The 21,806-nt window shown below is 37.5% G+C and overlaps 2 protein-coding genes across 4 annotated transcripts in view; both read right to left on the reverse strand.

Annotated features, from left to right (window-relative positions):
• The window catches only part of LOC111874518 (forkhead box protein N3), a 58,987-nt gene extending 54,533 nt beyond the window's left edge, over positions 1–4,454 (reverse strand). Inside the window, exon 1 of one of the 3 annotated variants that reach the window (XM_023870085.1) lies at positions 4,375–4,454. The gene's annotated coding sequence lies outside the window, so the exon portion shown is untranslated. Of the gene's footprint in view, positions 1–3,833; positions 3,859–4,374 lie in introns of those variants that run through there. The other 2 variants (XM_033755479.1, XM_033755480.1) reach the window with 2 other exon arrangements.
• Positions 4,455–15,830: 11,376 nt separating this feature from the next.
• LOC111874514 (zinc finger FYVE domain-containing protein 1) overlaps positions 15,831–21,806 on the reverse strand; it is a 24,630-nt gene continuing 18,654 nt past the window's right edge. The window contains exons 10-12 of the mRNA XM_023870080.1: positions 21,452–21,577; positions 19,403–19,671; positions 15,831–18,272 (exon numbers count right to left, since the gene is read on the reverse strand). Coding sequence (XP_023725848.1) covers positions 19,448–19,671; positions 21,452–21,577 — 350 coding nt within the window. The 3' untranslated portion in view covers positions 15,831–18,272; positions 19,403–19,447. The remainder of the gene's footprint in view (positions 18,273–19,402; positions 19,672–21,451; positions 21,578–21,806) is intronic.

Here is a 21,806-nt window from a genome sequence, read left to right on the forward strand (position 1 = left end):
TCAGACATTAACATATACGTAGTTTCTTCTGTTTACTTCTAGACTAACCTCATTACTAGCATCAATTACAGCATATATGTTTTTTTTTCTTGTATTTATGTTATATCCCAACAGATTTACATCAGCAGCATACATCAAAAGCTGATGTGCCCCATTTGATTTCGGTACCTCCTGGTCTTTTCGGTCTTCCTAATGGTGTATTCTAAATCAAAGCTGAAAACCACTGACAATTTCCTTCTTTTAGTTAATTCTTAGTAAAAAAAGTACAAGTCAAATGATTACATATACAGACTTTACTACAGGTTTCATTTAAACACATTTTAATAAGTCTAACTAGCTTAACAGCCCCGTTTTAAAGGAATTTTCTGGAAAATGAATTACCGCTGCATTTAAGGGAAGTGACTCTTGCAAAACAAAGACAAACGTGGCTACAACATGACGTAGCACCTCCGCATTTCGTTGGAGCGGCAACGGATTTTTTTAATGAAGATTTTGAAGTAAAATAGCTAGGAAAAGGTGGACCGGTGGCTTGGCCCGCTCTGTCTCCCAACTTAGAGCCTTTACATTTCTTTCTGTGTGGTTCCACAAAATCGATGGCACATCATGGTGGTAAACCAGAAGAAAGGCATTAGTTATACCATATATGAAGTCGTCGTTGCTATCAGAAACGAGCCGGGACGCATGCAGCGGCAACATTCAATGGCCCAAGGACTGGCACCATGCATGCAGTCTAACAGTGGCCACTTTAAACATGTGCTGTAATAAATTTGGAACTCGATTGTTGCAAGTGTTTAAAATTATATTAACGATCTGAGACCTCTTTCTTTTATTATTCACTGCTTAACACTGTCAGAGGGCGTGGGAGGGCAAATATAAATTACGGCTGTCAATATGAGTGAATACAAACCGGTACAAATAACACCTCCTCGCATAAAACATTTTTACTAACCTGTGATTTCATTTCCGATTACAGCGCGGTCTAAGGCATTAAATGTCTTCGCCCGCTCGAACACTGGAATCGTGGGTTCGAATCCCACTCAAGGCATGGATGTCTGTGTTACGTAGTGGTCATGCGACAGGCTGATCCCCTGTCCAAGGAGTTCTACTGACTGTCTTAGGTTAAGAAACATAAATTAAACGAAGCGTCTCACGGATGCTGTATGCTACAACTGGGAGCAACAGGAGGACGAGGAGGAAACTTCATTACTGCTGCCTGCCACTTTCCTAGCCCTGTATATGAGGTAATACCATGCAGCAGAGTCCTTCTTGAGAAGCTGAGAAACTCTCAGCTAACACAAGAAATTCCCTGTGAGATTCACTACAGAATCTATGTATTTAGAAGTGGAAGGGACTGTACAAGCACAAATCAAGCTGTCCCTCCCAGAAAAATGCCATGGAGGAATAGCTAGCCCCATACAACCTTGATCTTAACATCAGTCAGAGGGAGTAACCAGCTTCACGTCCCGGCCGCTTTGCCCCTGAGAAAAGAGTCCCAAGTATGCAGTGGATGGGACTCCAGTGCATCCTAGAAGTGGTACAGATGTGTGATGAAGAGGGTAATCTCATCTCTGCCTCTGCTGCGAATCGAACGCTGGCTCCTCGGTCGTCCAGCCCTTTGTCTGGTCACTATACCGATTTAACTATTAGTAAAATATCTCCAATCAACGTTGCAAAAGAGAACTGCCCACTCCTCCCCAATTTACTGAAAGGGAATATGTCCCATGTCTCCTAAACTCAAGGCGTCCCAACATCCAAATTTCGCTACTACGAACCAGCGGCTGAAGCATAATAAAGTTCTAGTAGCATTAAGTTGACAATAATTTACAAAAAAACGTACATAAAACCGATTTCAATGACAGATTACATGAATTGGATACAGTAGAAAAGAGTCCACGCCAAAAAGTAAAGAGTGAAATTTCTCAGTGTTTTAGCACCTCGTCATAAAACAAAAAACAAACTCCGTGGCTTTAGTCCGCAAGCGACCGCCGCTTGTCGACGAGTGCCAAAAGTAGCTGCTCCGGTCCAGAAAACCAAAATTAACGGCCTTGGGGATTCGTTGCGCTGACCATGCGACACCCTCTATCCGCTAAAGTTGGCACCTCGCCATGAAGACGAATATTACTCGGCCGGTTGGAGTAATGGTAATCCTCTCGATTTTTATTCGAGAGGCAATATATTCGAATCTCGGACGGAACACTGGCTATCCTGACTGAGATTGTACCTGGTCTTCCTCAGGCACTTCCGAAATGCCGCGATAAGACCGCTTCCTTTCCAATACATTATTCAGCAATAATCCTACAGTCGACGCTACAGTCTGAGATAGCGACATCGTCATAAAATAAACCACAAAAAAAAAATGACGAATGCTCCTCACATCCTTAGCGTCGGTACTAGATGAAGGTTCATGGGTATCGCTATGAACATTATTATTTTGAATGTTACGATATAAATCTGATCGTCTCCAATAAGGTCACCACCCCCCCGGCCGCTCTACTTCGGAAGAAGCCTACTCGTTGGCTGAGAAGTGTGCTGACGACAGAGTTCTGCACGTGAAGGCACAAAGAAAACACCTTGCCAGGGACTGGACCCCTTGGTAGTCCATCCAGTAGCCAGTAACTTTACTGGCTGGGCTATTTCAAATTATGATACTTCTATTCACTGCTGATACATTCAATTCAGCGACAAACGTACGTGATCACCGTATTATACAGTCTGTCCATGCTGCAGATCTATTAGATGATAAATCAGGCCAGTATCTGTTCTGGGGTGGAATAGAACTAGTACACATCTACGCTAAGATAAACGGCCATTTCGATAAGCGTAAGACACGTGACTGCGATAGGCCTATATTTTACTTAACACAGTATTTTCAGCTGCCCGTCTTGCTAGTATGTATGAAATACATATTACGATCCAATCTCATTTTAAAATAAAGCATTCACACACTACAAGCATGATATCCATAACTGATACGAATATACGAAAAGACTTTATCCAGCGGCTTCACACATACATAATCTATAAACATGCGGCGTTTATTTTTAAAATAGCGTCCAGCCAAGCTACTCGACTTGTAACCCGAAAATACGCAATCACTAGGCATCTCACATCGCTTACTGGTCGAAGAGGTTCCAGCTAGGCCACGAACGTCTCGAGGACCCCTGACCTTATTGTATCGATAGCTGTTTTCAAATGTTGTTGTAACAATTCGTGAAAAAAGTGGAATGAATTTGTACTCTACATACAGTTCAGGTTTCTCTGGGCATTATTTATACTTACCAAACCAGCCTAGACAAAATATCTTCCAGCCAGTTCGAAAGGCATACCCGAAAGCATTTTATGATTATACCTCTAATATCACTCCTGTCACTTATTGGCAAAATTGTACTTTCACATTTGCGAACAAGGCTAAAAAAGGGGGCGGAGGGATGGGGTGTTCATAACACAAATTCACATGCTTGTACGTCTGTGAGTTCACAGTCGCCATGCCAACGGGGATGCCGTTGTCATGGAAACACGAAAACCTGTTTCTCTGCCCGTGTAACCATAGCAACAGGCCCCATTAATGGGCGAGATATAGTGAGTATCAGACCTTGATGCCTCTGGCCTGTTCAAAGAAAGTGAATGGTAACATATAATACTACATTTTATTTCGTGCGTAACATAAAACCCGAATAAATATTTCAAGCAGTAGTATGTAATGGACACATGAACAGCCTACATTTCTTACCGCACTACATTACCTAAGTCCGGCAAATTCCACTATATTTTATGCAGTCAAATGTACGCAATTATAACTCATATCGTAATGCCTTACCCCAATCATTACTTACATGTCTGATGCATAAGTACGGGAACAAATATACGGTCGCCTATTCTTCCCGTTACTGAAATCTGCATTTTAGAAAAAAAAATGTAAAACCTACAACACTTCTGAACTTTTTAAATTAAAATCGTACGCATGTGCAAAGAAAGAAAAATAAAAAGGGTGGATTGACATCTATGCCCAATTAACAAGTGTTAGCCTAATTTAGGCATCAATGAACACAGCTGTGTAAATTTGAGACGTGGACAACATTATACCTTCCAGCTTACACAAACAGAATAAACTACGGTCACACGTTCTTTGCAGAACGAACAGACAGCTAAAACCTCTTACGTCTGATATTAATATGGTTACTGATACTGTGTTTAAATTAGATATATGGGTCAAATTTCAGCCATTACGCTCTGGACGAATAAGGCCAAAACATGCATGACCAAGCGATATAGTATTATATATTTTAGATGCAATAACAGCTCATAAAATGTGAACATTAAGCATAACAAACCTAAGCTGAACAACGTTTCATCAGTATACATAAATTAATTTACCTTAATATATTTTATCGGCTAATGCTGACGAACACAAGCACCAACATCCCTTCTGCTAGATATAACAACACCCAAACATATGAGCGTATGTATCCACGCTGCAACACTGTTTACAGATACCATGAAATGGTGAACTCACCAGAAACGAAGGTTCTGAACTAATCACTCCAAAGACGCAATTCATTAGATACACATCAAACTGAAAATTTAAACATGTTATTATTGAATTAATTATACTGCAGTAATCTCGATTTATCCGTAAGTTTTTCTAAATCATAGTACCATATATTTATTAACCGCCAGATGAAAATCACGTATTACAGTTAACCAGGGCAACCAACATCTGAAAACAGAATATCTAGGAAAGAGAATATGGCGAAATGCCGTATTTTTGTCTTGTAACATAACATTTTTCTTTCACACTACACACATATGTACGAAGGAAGTAATAATTTTAGAACATAGCGCAAATGCTACTACACATTCAGCCACAAACACGCGAGCGTTATCACATCAGAAAAAGATTTTAAATATATTCACATAGACGAGTGACGAAAATCGCGCAAGAACTTTATTCTTCGCACATCGAACATCAAAATTACTTTTAGACCTCCCTCTTCCATCAAAAAGGAAACTTTTCAGAGGGCGGTTTTTAGTGCTTTCATAACGACATTAGAAACAGGCATTATTACGAGTCATATGCAGGTAGTCGATATTTACATCAAATTCTACTGAACTGCGACAGGGACAACAAAAAATATTTTCACGTTTAATTTGCTCTCAGTTGATCCTGTTTCTGAACTGGTAAACAAAGTTGCGTGAAAATAAATCCTTGAATCCAAAACAAACAGGAGTTAATCTAACTTATATACTATCGAATCCCTTGCGACAATATAGGCGAAAAAGCGTCCATGTAAGGAGGATGTTTGCCGGTAATTTTCTTTTGCTTTTTGTTGGATAAAAATTAATTTCTGATTTTTTTGTTCATAGCATGACCATTAATTGGCAGTCATATAGCATGTTATGCAACGATGTAAATGAAACTTTTTGTGTGTTATTAAGTGCAACGAAATTTTGAGAAAGTTGAGTCTATCTTAACTGTGGGAGGGGGGTTCTCGTCATCTCGGAAGGTATTTACTCTTGGGCCGGCCTTGTAGACAGTTTCACTTTTTCAAGCAAACGTGGGTTCTTTCTGAGAACAGTACTGACAGAAATAATAATAATAAGCAAGACTGTAAAATCACATAGTGTCACCTAGTAGGTGCGTTCGGCAGAAGGATTTATGAGCGCTGAGCACTACATTAAACATTTTCATTTTGTTCCTTCTGTGATCGCAGACTTTTGCTAAAATAATTCAAGCATTTGATCTCGTTTAGATCGACTTGTTTTGACAAGAATAAGACTCTGACAGCACTATTAATTACAGTTTAAATTAATATGTATTTATACTCTTGTAGATTTATAAATTCGAGCAGGAAGACGCTTCGTTTAATTGGTGTAAGGTATGTTCTGGAGTCCACTGTTGATTGTTCAATGCACATGTTCAGAAATGTACGTATAGGGCCAGATTTATCTACTTATCTCGAAAAACGCAAGACTTACGAAGGGGGTGTATTTAGCAGATATGCTCAAGATAAACGAAGAAATGCATGTAGGTCGTCACGAAGTTTGTCAGTTGTTTATAACCAAAACTGGAACATGTCGAATTTTAGCAGAAATCATCAATATATAATTGCATACTAATTCGTTTTGCGGTTCTCCAGTTGACGCACGCGTACAGACAGTAGTCGGGAGGACAAATCTTGTTTAACAGACGTTCGGAGTGGTTGCGAACGCGCCCAACAAGGAATGCAAACTTTCGTGTTCAAGAGATGAGAGCTACGAGACAAATCTGCTTTCTGCAGTTCGTCGTTTGCTTTGCAACAGTTGAAGATGAGAATACAGGATGCACATTTTGATATACCATTTATTTTTCTCACCATGGCGGCCGGAATTCTAGCCCTGCTCAGATCATGTGGGATTTGTGGTTGACAAAGTCGCACTGGAGTAGGTTTTCTCCGACTATTTCGGTTCCCCTACCAATTCGCATTCCATCGATTGCTTCAGAATCATCATCATCCATCATCTTGGACTGGTACAATAAGCCAAACTGGTCGCAGTACCATGTAGACTCAGTCTCAACCCATGAGAAAAAAAAAATGTTTTATTAACGTGACTGCATTTCAATGCCAAAAATAGACAGCTTGTTTCTGGAACTAATCTGTTTTGACTTGCTTGATAGCGACATGGATCACAGCTGAATTAGATGAATAGTATCCAACGAGGTGAGACAAGCGGTAATACTTTTTGACTTTCATTCGAGCGATTCTTGGTTCGAATTTCTGGTAGGAAGTCGACTATCGTGAGGATTTTTGTGGTTGTCCTCAGTCACTCCAGTGGAAGAAGGAAAGCTAACTTCAGACATGCAATGACAGCTTCCTTCCACATACCTTCCAATTAATCGTCCTGCCATTCGACGCTATGTGGCCTGAGCCACTGAGAGAGTTGCTAAATCCTAATTAAGCAAATAGAAGTGTATCAGACGCAGCAAATTAGGGCAGTATGGAGAGGTGGATTATATAGAAATCTGCCTTCATACATTCTCACTTATTCTACTGGAGATTGCCTCAGGCTCTCCAAGCATATGAGCCGATTTGCAATTGGATATAGTATTTAGTTTCGTGTGAAAGCGTGTCTTTTTGTTATGTTAATGATGAACATTTAATAATCAAGATGGGTGGCCTTTCTTCAGGATAACCTTATATAAAAATATAACTTTCCTGCATTTTCTCTTTCCTAAGGCCTAATATAGAGCACGCATAAATGTCAAACCGATTTCGCATTTTTGGCAATTATGCGATTACTATGTCTGTTAAAATGATATGCGATTATGTTGGTGCAGTTTTAGGGCGTATTTTAAATTCTCATTTCCAGCATTCCTTTACGCTCCTACGCAACCCTCTTCATAAAATAAAAATTCCACTCCGTCTGTTTATACGCATAAACTTCAGAATCGCTGAACGAATTTTCGTAATATTTGATACTGGGGAAACTAAGTGGACCCTTCTTGAGGAGCTGCCCGTGGCTCAGCTACTCAAGAATTTCGTAACATTTTATTGAACCCGAAGATTCAATACCGTGTTCAAAAGAGCCCGCCACTGATCCATAACCTCAGCCAAATTAATCCTGTCCATACCACCCCCGCCCTTCCATCTGACTTTTCCACCAAAACCCTGAATGCATTCCTCTTCTCCCTCATTAGTGCTAATGTCCTGACCATCTTGTCCTCCTTGATTTGATCATTCTATTTGACAAAGAGCACAAGCCATGAAGCACCACATTATGGAATTATCTCCTCCTCAGTTCAAATATCTTTCTCAGCACCCTGTTCTCAAACACCCTCAATCTATGTTCTTCCCTTAATGCCAGAGACGAAGTTTCACGTCCATGCCGATCTATTAGCATATTTTAATTTTTACGTTTTCACACAACAAATGGAAAGGCAAAAGTTTCTGAACTGAATGGTAGTAAGCATTACCAAGGCGTAGGTGGGTGGACAATATTAGAATGGATCTTAGAGAGATAGGATGGGATGGTATGGATTGGATAGATCTGGCTCAGGATAGGGACCAGTGGAGGGCTCTTGTGAACATGGTAATGAACCTTCGGGTTCCATAAAATGCTGGGAAATTCTTGAGTAGCTGCAGAATTGGCAGCTCCTTCAGAAGGGCTCAGCTCCATGAGTAAGTAAGTAAGTAAGTAAGTAAGTAAGTATGGTGATTAGTTGTACCCAAATTTAACTCACTCTACTATCCATAAACATTTTTTTAAGAGTACGATCTTCTGGGTTGTAAGGCAGTATGGTAGAAGTCCACCGATCTTTTGCCAAAACTTACTGCCTCCATCTCCAGACCGAAGGTTAGCTAAGCAAGAAACCAGCAACAAACGGGTGGCAAGCAGAGCGTTGGGGGACCTCTACCAAACTGCATACTGTTACAACCCAGGAGATTGTACTCTTCATAATCACCACTGTGAGAACCTCAAATCCAACAAACTCTTTCCCCTTAATATGGTGGAGAAGCATCACACACCCTTACCCCAGTAACCATACAAAATAACATTACAGCACACTATCTCATAAGATGCCAATATATACTGCACAGTCTATGGATGTCAAAGAACAGTGACATTTGGCACCAATATTAAAATTCTATAATACATAGATTTTTTCCTTATTATCAGCAAAAATGTGACTGCAATTTATATTTGGATCCGCAAACAGTTACTGTTTCTCTACAGTTTTTTTAGTACAGTTGTGTGCCAACATTTTTAAGACATTCTGATTAATAATTTTTAAGTTTAATATGTAACTGACATGCTAATGCATTCATCAGGTTAAATTATAGACATATTATATGTGCAATTTTTAATGTAAAGTTTACACATGTGTTAAAATAACTGAGGGCCTGAAGATGGCAAAGTGATGCCAAAACATGCCTGTAAAAACTGGAAATGAAAAATGTGCTGTGTATTGGGAAAATCTGTTATGTTTCTACTGATCCACACAACATGATATAAAACTGTACCGTTCTATACTGAAGGTTTAGAGGGAAAGCAGATGTCATAAATTCTTCCCACATCTTCTTAGGGGCTTCACAGTACTAACGCATGACAGCATATTTTGTTTCTCATTAGAAACATTACAAGGGTGTTTGATGGATGTCAAGAAAAGTTACCAATTATGAAGGCTTCCAGAAATCACAGATTATACAAATAAGGAAAAAGAACTTTAATAAATATGAAAAATGAAGATCAAACATCTCTGAAAACAGTTCTCAAGTCTTAGATGAAACATGGTAACATTCCAAATGCAATATCTTATTAGAAGAAAATGTGATGAAACACTATTTCAATTGTGCAAACTGAGATTATTACCTCTCATGAAAACTAAAATTAAAAATCACCAACAGGATGTGAATCATTACACAAAACGGGATGAATACAACAGTGGCTGTTTTTCAGAAAGGAATTCATACAGAAAATGAGAGAAAAAAAGGTATCCCTCACAATTATCACTACTATGGACATACAAGCGGTAGTCGTGAAGTATTGTGACATAGTGTGGTAATGGAAATAATCACTACTAAGAGCTGTCCAAGAATATGCCATGGACTTATGATTGTTCTTCACAGCACAGCAGAATGCAATGCCATTACATTTAGTCTGAAGGTATGAGGAAAGCTAAAATGAGCTGATGTTAATCATTATTGTGTAAGTTTTGAGGTTTTCACGGCGATGACTATGAAGAAAGTCGTCTTCTGGGTTTTGGCGCCGTGTATTCTTCGTTTTGGCCGACGTTCCTCCGAAACGTCTGCCAAAACGAAGAATACACCGCGCCAAAACCCAGAAGACGACTTTCTTCATAATCATTATTCGTTCACACACACATCAGTTTGTATCAACTTCTTTTTCTTAGAAAATATCACTCATTATAGAATTATTCTGAAAAACAACTTACTTATGTTACACTAGAACAGATCATGAACTGAACTCTTCTTGTGTTAAACAGGGTACAGTACATGTGCTCCGAACTGTGCTTCTAGTAACAATATTACCAAAATTAAGAACAGTACAACTAACTACATATTCTATGTACTCCATTTCCAACTATGCTACGCAGAGTGCTTGAACAGCATCTTGCTTTATTTTCAGTGAATTTCAAACATCTCTCTTCTCTTGGGTACACAACAGTTACATGTTAACACACCGTATGTCAGTATAACCTGAAACTGTATGTCGTCCCAGCATTTCTTTCTCCCACTTCTAGTACAGCTTCTGGATATATTTCCAGCTTTAACTTTAAAAGAATATGTGGCATACAACTTACTAAAGCCTGTATGTGGTGCAGTATTCTTGAACTAACAATCACACTAATGGATTTCAAATGTCTTAATACTTGTCATTTACAACCCTGACAAAGTAAACTTTTTATAACAGGCACAGGTCTGCTTTAAGAAGTATACATATGCCAATTGGAATGTTAAAATTACTGATACAACGATAAACCATACTGCCGAAGAAAATTTTCATTAGTAGTATCAAATTCCTCCCTTTAGACGAACTATTTTATGTTACCAACTGTAGTTCACTCCCCTACAACAATTTTCTCTTCCTTTGAAAAAGAAGGAACCATTATTTTAGTTCTTTCACAAGCAGAGTGAATTGATTTACTGGACATGAGGATCAATTTGAATATGTTTTTGTTTCAAGTTAAACTTCTTTTGTTTTCATTTTATAAGTACAGAAGTTTCGCATTCTCAATATTCTATATCAGTCAGACTTTTAAAACTAAAAGAAAGAAGGAAAGAAAGAAAGAAAGAAAGAAAGAGTGATTAAGAATTATTCTTATTTGACTTGCATCTACTCAATGCTAAAATGTATAAACGTTTGTCAGCTTCTTAAAGCAATGTACGTTTATTATACTTCATCACAAGGTAGAATATATTAAAATATTATATTCTCATTTAGTATGGCTGATCATATTTAACTCTCCTACTGCAAATGAGGTAGCTTTTGTCAGGTGTGCTACAATTCTATCTAGCCAGTGAAACTAATATACTGTATTCAGCTTTTATACACATTACAGTGACAGTGCAGTCATATAATGTATTTTATTTTCAAAATTCTTTGCCTTTTATTTTAGGCAAAGTATTCTCATACTGTACAATTTTCACAAAAGGTTCTCCAAATTCTATATGGTCTGCACCAGCAGGCTTGGCAGCAATATGGTCAACAACACACACATGCAGTATGTGGCAATCCCGAACAAAACTTTCAACTGGAAATTGCATTGTACAGTACTATGAACCACTGCATTTTGGATTTGAGGTTCGTACAGCAGTAACTATAAAGAGTACGTCTTCTGGGTTCTGTAGTTCAAAGGAATATATCATATCCATCTTCAGGGTTGAAGACTAAGCCAGGCAACAAACTAGCAGAAGCATGCAACGTGATCCTGCAGGTTTCTGCTTGGCTTACTCTTTGACCCTGAAGCTGAAGGCTATATTTTCCTCAAAAAAAAATTGGTGTGTTCCTAACTACACTGTTACAACCTATAAGGCAATATTCATTACTTTTTCCTGAAATAAGTACATTTGGAAAACTGTTATTCATTCAAGAGAGTAGTACTTTCTGGGATATAACACTGTGTAGTCTGCTGAAGATCAGCTGTTGCTTGGGATTGAAGAATAAGCCAAGTGAGAATCCAGTGTGGAAACAGGTGGCAAGCAGAGCTGACCCTGAAGATGAAGGCGATACATCCCTCAAAAACGTTGGTTGACTTTCGATGGACTACATGGCTTTGTACCCCAGAAGATAGTACTCTTAATAACTATTGTTGCAAGAACCTAAAATCTTACATGCCATCTGTTCAGTTGCCTAAAATTTGGTGACCTCCTACATTTTGTTGAGCACTGTTTATACCACATACATATGGATAAAATTAAAATGAGGGAAGAAATTATAAACACATTGTAGAAGCTGAGATAATGAAATTTAAATCAGTTTAGAGAAAAAAATCTCACATTATTTTAAATACATTTCTCTGAAACCATATTTATGTGGCTAAACCCTTTTCTCAGCAGAAAAAAGTTCTTACTTGTACTAGTTTGCATGTTCTGTTTGCTGCAACATTTTAAAAGAAATGAGCAGATACAAAGGCAATGGAAATATGGACTCACATATAACAGATGATGCATCATTTTGGATCATGCCTCAAAACTTTAGCTACTAGCCACAATGTAACAATTTCAAACATACAGAACTCAATAAATTGTCTGCTAGTAGAACTAATGCTAATAAAAATCTAACAATTTTAACAGTTTTCTCCCTATACTTGATAACTTCATTTGATTCTCATAAAAAATAAATTTTGGCAAAACTTGATTTCTTCTTTTTCGAACAACACAGATGAGAAAACCTTTCAATTGTTTTAAGCAGATTTTGCATACATGATGTATACCCTTTAAGCTTCTCCATCTCTCCATACATATATTTGTCACCTTATGTTAATGAACTTGACTTGGCTCAGTCTGGTCTGTCACACTAGTAGCAGTATAAAATGACACTGATATCAATATTAATAACATTATAATATTGGTTTCCTAAATGTTGATTGCGTCCTTAAGATGGTCAATCCAATTGAGACATGTTAAGGAAAATGAAAAACTGAAACACAACTTTTATTAATCTATCACACTGGACAGTGTTGTAAGTCATTTTATATTATGTTAATGAATTTTGATGAAATTCATCACTGTGAGAGCCCTTATTAAATTTAACTAATAATCGTAAGTTGAAGAGTTTTATCTTCTGTGATATAACACCATGCAGTCAACTGAAAACCAATTGCTTTTCAGAGGAACATATCACTTCCACCTTCAGGATCAAAGAATAAGCCATGAAAGAAACCAGCAAGAAGCAGTCAGAAAGCAGAGCTCTGCTTGAGTATTGCTTAGTTGATACATTCCTAAGAAATGTCAACTGACTTTCAATGGACTACACAGCACAAGACAAAGAAAATCTACATAACTACTAGTCTGAGAACCTCAAATTTTACATAATTTTAACTAGCAACAGCATTTGACTAATCAAGTAAGGGGTGGGCCACACTGACCCTTACTTTGCTACTGCTCTTCAGTCTTTTATGAGTTCTCCTTCCTGGTTAGCACTCTAGCAGTCCCATGCTTTAGATGAAGTGTCATACTCTGCTTACTGGGCTGCTTAAGTTGGCGCTCAATTTCAAGAAGTGAAGTTCCAAGTGATGGAATCTTAAATTACTGAGGGCCTCACAGTAGGGTGCCCATAATTCAGAAATCAAAATAGCAATCAATCAAACAGCACACAATTATCAAAGAAAATCATCTAAAAAGTGGATGTGAAGCATTTTAAACATACATAAAAAGTTCAAAAGTTATTTTTTTTTGTAATCTGCATATGTTTAAAGTTTTTATCTTGAATTGTTTTATTTTTAACTTTGTTAAAGTTTTTAGTTTACACAACAAAAACCTTTTCAATAACAGAACACAACTGAAATGACTACATAACTTTGCAAGTAAGTGTCAATTATTATTCTGGTTATATGTTCTTGACAATGGATTTACCTATTATAGTGTGTGCTTTAGAACTCCACATTAAGAAATTCAATAATGCAAGAAATTAAGGAATGAAAGGCAAATACTATTTTTACTGGACGGCAGTTTGCAACATTTAAATTGTGTTGTTAGCATTTATGTTACAAAATAATACAGCACCACATAAAATAATCTACATGTGAAACTGGAACCTGAAGTTTATTAGCAAACATGAATGCTTAAGCTAAGATTTCTTACAAATTAATAAAAATGGGACACATCTGTGTCCTCACAACATCTGTTGAAACATTGGGATGGAAACAGATCCAGTTTCCGAAACGTCGTGTTTTTATTGGTTATCTTAAAAACCAGGACGATGGATAAAGTCCAAAAACCCAATATATCATTGGGACACTGGTTGTAAAAATGGGACTGTCCGAAGAAAAACAGGACATATGGGCACCCTACATTACAGATAGGACACGTGAGGTCGAATAGTAATTATTATTACCTTAGACTGCAGCTTTATGAGGTATGCCATACCAACCCTTATGCCACAGCTGACTTAAATATACTGTGTCTCGTCTTTCTGAAGTAGCTCTCTAGCTGTCATTTCAGATGAAATCCAGTACTTCACTTAATGGGACATTTAGATTACTACTTGGCTTCATGAAATGGAGTCTCAAGTGAGGTAATCTGAAGTTTACTAAACCTCACAGGCAGACAGCATATGTAAGCTCTGCAACCTTGTATGAAGTTTGACATTTAGGACACATAACACCAATTTAAAACATGGTGCTTACTTTTCTAGCCTTACATGTAAAGTACATTCCCTGTCATCATAGAACAGTGCATCCTGATATATCAGATGGAGCAGAGAGCCTTACCTTATGGAGGGTACCTGCAAATACGCTGATTAAGGGGTCACACAGAAGGCTCACAAGGGACTGTCCTCTGGCTTGGAACTTGAGCTGAGGGGTTTAACAACTCACCATAAAAACATTAGCACTATTCTAAGGGTCTAAGACTTGGATGGATTTTCTTGAAATAGCCTAAGTGACAGAAAATGGACATGGAGATTTGAACATAATTAAACTTACCTGGCGAAGGACACAGTACAGTAGGAAGTTCTTATGAACATGAACATCTGGGTTCTTGACTATGTGAGCAATTATTGGGTTCTTCACTGTGTGAGCAATTATTAGGTTCTCAAGGACTACGTTCCAAGGAGTGAGTTAGTCTTTCAGACTGATTAAATATTGTTCTACCTCAGTATCTGACAATTAAAATCTGCCTTTACCTGCTACTCAACTGGATAATGCTGCACGCTTATAAGTTACATAATATCATATCAAGTGGATGTGATAAAGAGTTACCATACAGCTTTCTGCACTTCAACTTTAACTAACCAGATTAGACCTCTATCCATGAATAGATCTGTAAAAGAAAATGGTGACCATCATTAAAGTTAAGGATTCTGGAACCTAAAATTCAGATCCAGAAGTATTGTGGCACATCTCCTGAAAGTCAGAATGGGATAATCAGCAGAGATGGCAATTGCCAGGGAGTGGCCAGGTAAACACATCGTTTCTGCGACAGCAGTGACACCACACAACAACAGGAGAGCTGCAGGAAGTGGTGTTGCTATGTGGTCCAGCGCCAGGCGCACGTGCTGCTACAATGGAACATGTGATACCACACTGTCTATATCAACAGAGGAATGGTGTTTTCTGTTGGGCCTGTGCAGAGGCTATACCTGGGGAATCGAAACACGTCAGTCAGTCTGAGGAAAGTCATAGTGAGTCCTGAGACAGCAGTTGGAAGAGTAGGAGGTTAGTGAGAGATGGTTGCCAGCCTGGGAGTCAATCAGTCGAGAGGAAGTCTGCAGGTAGTCAGTTGAGAGTTGCAATGAGAAGCTGGTAACTGAGGCCACGGACAGTTCAGGAACCTAATTTGCTGTTGGAAGTCACTGACAAGCAGCACAGTGAAGACTGGGACTGAGAACACAAGTCTGTGAGCGACATTGATCTGTGAAATGTAGTCAGGAGTGGTGTGTTAAAGTGTGCAATAAATCTGTTTACCAATCCAGACCCATCTACAGTCCCAACACATTCCAGTATAAGCATTTATATTACTAAGTATCACAATTTAGCATATTGTATAAGGACTAATGACCACGGCTGACAAAATCTGGATATGAAGTCACCATATGACCAGCAGTTTGTGATGCTTAAAGGTAACTCGTAAAAGTTATGTAATAACTCATTTGCTATTTGATAAGGCTGCTTAACATGATTACTTCTTTTATTACAAGTCAGTGTATAAAACATTTTATCCACAAGAAAAATAAAGCAGCGTGTCAAATATCAGTTGCAGAATGTTCAGTGTTATTATTACACCACATTTAAAGCAGGTAGATGATGTCTTAAAATATACCTCAAATTTCTAATTTTCCACACACAACTGATATTTCCCAATGCTCTTCGTGCCATCCAAAATATTGACACACACACCAAGTTATCAGAATAAAACGTTCATATGCTAAAGGATTATATTTCATTAAATTATGGGCTACTTTTTAAAGTAAAACAAAGTGTAAACATACTTTTCAACAGACTTCACTGTAGAAGCTACAGTTACTGCTTGGCAAACTCGCAGCAAAAATTCAGTTTCTGTCATTACTCAAGTCAATAAGTCTGGCGTAACAGTTACAATGGGAGCAAGGAGAAATTAGTGGTGACATAATCAAATATTGAACAGAAGTTTAAATTTTAAAGTTATTCAGTTTTGTACGCTGCAAAAGTTTTGCAAAGAACAAACCTCAGGCAGAAGTCACTTTCCCTATCCTTTTACTTGTATTTATACATGTAATGGCCTCTTTAGTCAGGAAGCTGCTAAGACAGCAGATGTAATTAAGACTGCACTTCAATGGTACACAACTGCAGCACAGGTGTTAAACTCTGTGAGAGAAAGAAAATTAAGACTTGAATGCATTCAAAACGCTCAGTGATCCAGAATAAGTCTTAATAAGGGCAGACTGATAACAATCTTAATCAACAGATACTACAGAATTTCTTATCTTTCTGTACTTTCCTTAATTTGCAAATTTTTCTGTTGTAGCGTTTATTTCGTTTATGTTCATTTAATAAAACCAATTCTGCAAAGAACAGATTCTGGGTTGGGGGGGGGGAGACCAATCAAGTCAATGTACATTTCTTCCAATTTTCTAAAGCAGATTTAAAACGAATAAAACTGTTTCAAAGAAATTACATACATCTGAACCCTTCATCTAAGTAATGTTAGCACAGTTGTTTTACGTTTTCAACAAAATTATACTCTAGTCTTTCCTGAACAGCTGCTCTTCATGAGCTTACTCACTTGTGCTCACTTGCTAAACTGTTTTCATCATACCAAGTGACCACTTTAGTTAGGCTGTTGGCTTCATATTAAAGGTCTGAGATATGATTTCAATGTAGTGGTCTATAGGGAATTCCTAGGTGCCTGTTTTGAAAATAAAAATCTTCCAATCTCTACATATTAATTCACATACCATAATAAATGCCAGTTATACGTACATCACATATCCACACTCAAATATTATTAACACAGAATTAAAATACAAAAATGAAATAAAACATTACTCACTGGTGACCAACTATATGCTTCTACATAAAGCTGTACATACATAAAATGGCAAAATCATAACATTTTATAATCCATTTCCACAGTAAATCACAATAGTATAATTCTGTAGGTCTGACTGAAACTTTTATTTCTCACAGGCTCAGGATGCTGTCAACTTCTGAGTGCATGGCTGTACACCTCTGTAGGTATTTCAGTTCGCTCACAATTTCAACTCCTGGAAAACTCCTACTGAATTCTATACATGAGCATAATGTTGAGCGGCAAGTCACCATGGTGATAACACCTGAAGAAATTTACAGACTGGAATTTTGCTTGAATATAAATATTTGAAGGGTAGAGTGTAGTTTACAGTAAGTATATCAGAAGAACAGCTATTCCAACAGCTGTGATGCTGCACTGTGTTCAGATGGGTGTTTACAGAATACTACTACAACACATAATAATATTTCTAGGATAACAAAGAACTCAATATCTGTAATCTACAAACAACAGGTATGCCAAATCTTATTCCAATGGAACTAAAACTGTGGAAGTTATTCAACAAATATGCAAGTGATTTCTGTCCATGTTTGAATAAAATTTTAACAACCATAAATACTGCTCCCACACCAAGAATGAGCTAGGGTTTCAAATGCTATCGCCTTAAAGAGTTAACAGAAATGTGATGCAAATTTTTAAGGAAAATTAAAAATACTAATTTTCTGTAGAGTTAAGGTACAAGAGTATAGTAACAGCAATAGAAATCATAAAGCTACAGAACACAATTATGGATAACCTTAAAAAATATCACAGTTTTAATAAACATTATTCCATTTCCTTCTAGATTTTGGATAACTGCAGTAATTTTTCCAAACTTGGTATCTTCTCGAGTAGAAATATTGTATGGTAATTCTCTCTTGACAGGTTTACATTCTGACTGTTTTTGAGTGAGCATTACCAACATGATACTTCAAGTGACACAACTATGACTCCATGCTTCCAGTCTTATAACATTGGGCACATACTGACATGATAATCTTCTACATGTCGTATGATGAAGAAACTCCAGACGTCAAGAATTCCTAATGATGACACTGGTCAGATCTGTGAATGTATATTAAATTATATAATTAAGTAAGCTTAGTTCAAGATGTAGCTATGGTTAATAAATCGCATAAAATACCCACTTCAGAAAACACTGTATACTCCTATATGTAACATGCAAATTTTGAACTATTTTGACACAATTTTTTCCTTATAAATTTCTCTGGTTGAAAATGCCCACTGTGGCACATTGCCTGGCAATTATTTTCATAAGATTTGAGGTTCCTACAGCAGCTCTCACGATTACTGTTTTCTTGGATGTGATAGACTGGTACCAATATTGCAGAGGAACCTGCCACCTCCATCCTGAACCCAAAAGAAGGAGAAAACACGTAGCAATCACCCTGACTACACAGCGCCAAATCATAGAAGAGTATTCTTCGTTTGTTATTTTAGATCAGAATACACACAGATGATGATTCATAATATGGTACTAAGTTCAGGAAATGCATAAAATAAAGAAAGTTCCTGAAATACTGATATTTCCATGTGTATTGAAATATAAGATTGCAAATTTTTTGGCGAAATGACTTGTGTGTCGGGATATAATACAATGTTGTGTAGGATGTCTGTCACTGCTTCAGTGACATATGGGATACATGACATTTCAAGGTTACCTTTACTCAGGTTTGCAGGCAATCGTCACCACTATACCGATTCTTTATTCACTTAAAATAGAATTAAAACAAAAATAATAATAAAAAACTAGTGACAACCAATAATATGAAGACAAGAGTACAGCCACACCTTCAAAATAGCACATTTATTAACTTTACTTCAAACAATAGACAAACAAAGAGCAACACAATATTGGTACACTGAATCAACTATAGATGCTGGTACAGACTGATGAATTTCCAGCCAGCTCTGAATACATTATTATCTCTTAAATTTTTAAGAACAGTTCATGAAAATTATACAAAAATGATAAAACCATAACTTAAAAAGAGAAACAATACAAAATAAGGGAATAACTTCTACCCTGAATACAGCACAAAATCAGTTTCTAAAACTCAGATGCCTAGAATGCTGCAAGAGATCTAATAAAATCACAAATACATCTCGCAAACACACAGTTCTTGTAGTTACCAATTTCAAAGCAAATATTTAATTGGCATTATTCTACTTACCCATTTTTTTGTACCGCATAATCTAAATTCCTGTCTGATTAAAAATCAGTCTTGTTTCATACATTTGTCACAGACTCGAACAGGGCTGTCCCATCCCCTAAGTGGTACAGCACGTTTGTTCATGGAGCAGTCTTTGCAGACACCTTGTCCACAGTCACGACAGTGGTGCAAAGTGACTCGAGGTCCAAACTGAACGTCACAACAGCAGCAGTGTGTGACCTCATGATCTGGGACCCAATATGATGGGCGAGCAGTATCCTTGATTAATCCTGGAATCACAGTGCCAACGGTGATCTGACCATCATAGCTTAGAACCAAGGGCAAATTAAAATTCATATATGAATTCTGCATGTACTGTGTGCCATGCTCCTACCTACCATCCTACTGACCACCACAAAGGGTGGCCAACAGACTTATTGTTTACATATTCTTTTAACAACAATTTTTATAATAATTTACAATCACTTTTATAAGAGTTCAAGACAAATAAAATAATGTACAGATATTTCATTGTAGACGATTGTTTTCGAGAGGCATTAGAATATAAGGGTTCAAACCAAATAAAATGCCTAGAGAAGCATGACTTGTTCTCACTTCACAATCAAATAATATCACACAAACATAAACTTTAAAATAACACTGAAAATTTTGAGTGGTGCAGTAGTTCTATAGTTCTTTAGATTATTTGAGAAACTATGAACAAGCCCATTAAAAAATACATTGTGACGTGGATGGCGCAATGGGAAGTAGGGGTCACATGAACTCTGCAGTCTGCGAGTGATGTCACATACCCCCACCCCTTCCATTACCACGCAATGCTCGATAAACACCCCCTCCCCCCCTGTGACATGGCAGAAGAGTGACTGTGTTGTTACCAAGAGATACTGCGGTTGCTACACAGCAATAAACAGATCCTGACAGTGTTGCTAGCCACACCTGTAAACACAGCGTGAAGAAACAGTGGTACATATTACGTAACTGTTTTCTGTGTTGTCCGTACCGAAGCTAAATAAGTAGCAGCGAACACTATTCAGTAGTTAGTAGTGAATGATTAGTTATTGAGTAGTGAGTATTGAGCCAGTTAATAGAGAAAGAGTAACCAATTAATTGCAGTCTAGTATTTGTGATGCTGCCAATGGCAGCAATGTTGAGATTGTAAATCGTGTGACTGTTGAGAGCGAGTGGAATAAATTCGCTATATCAAATAAGGCATGAAGTTATTTGTCGCGTTATACACCCAACACGCGACACAATTTTGTTCTGCCCAAATACTATGATTTAAAAATATCTGATGACTGATACAATCATTACTTCAATAATGCCAAAACACTTCAGCTTACATTAGTTACTTCACAGTAAATACAGAATGTGTCACAAAACACCTGATGGTTTTTGAAATGAAAAACTTTTCAAAGCAAAGTAGAAAAATTTATTAACAAAGGCAGATACATTTCAATTTCTATCAAGAATTTGTTTTCAGCAATATTGTTTGAATGTGACACCTTAAAGGTGACCTCCGTGCTGATTTTAAAGGGTTCTGACAATGATGTACAACACTCAGGATTACTGGGTTTCTGGACTTTGTCCATCATTCAGTATTCTAAACAACATAATGCTTCAGAAGCTGTACCTGCTTCCACCCTCAGGTGAGGGGTGGGAGACACCTACTTTTTTGGGTCCATTAGCAAGAGTGAACCCATGACTGAGGTTAGCTCTTTCTAATGGACCTAACAGACTAGGTGTCTCCCATCCCTCACCTGAGGACAGAAACAGACCAAGCATTACCTAGTATTCCACAAAAGCAGGCTTTGCAACAAGTTTTCAGTTATTTAAATTGGTGTGTCATAACTATCCAAATTTTCGTTTTCTTCAGTGAGGAGACATTTATATTAAACTGCATTACCCTCGAAATTGGCACTAACTTCACCGACAAGCGGCAATGGCTTGGTCGGTATAGTTTTCTTACAGACTACAAGTCACGGAAGGACCTATTAAAATATTAAGGTTACATTATACAACTAAAATTTACAAACAAAAAGTAATCATTACCTCTGGGATATTCCAGCACAGAAGCAACTGTACTCAGTGTACTAACAACGGCCTCACCATACTTTCTTGCTCGAACTTCAGCGTCATCAATTTCATCCAAAATCTTTGCACTCTCATTTGTAGAGGCTGTAATTGAGAACCATTATAGTTTACCATAAAGAAATGTACATATTTCCTAGGAACAGATAGATTACATGTCTAGTTTATCAAAAACTTTCAACACCAAAACATTCTGAATCCTTACATAAATACCACACACTACTTTGAGTAACATTTTACTAGTAAATCAAAATCCTTAGGGTGCAGTGTGTTACCACAAAATGCTGGGGGGGGGGAGATATGAAACAACGTAATT

Source organism: Cryptotermes secundus, unplaced genomic scaffold (assembly GCF_002891405.2).
Source record: "Cryptotermes secundus unplaced genomic scaffold, Csec_1.0 scaffold629, whole genome shotgun sequence".
Taxonomy (NCBI): Eukaryota; Metazoa; Arthropoda; class Insecta; order Blattodea; family Kalotermitidae; genus Cryptotermes; species Cryptotermes secundus.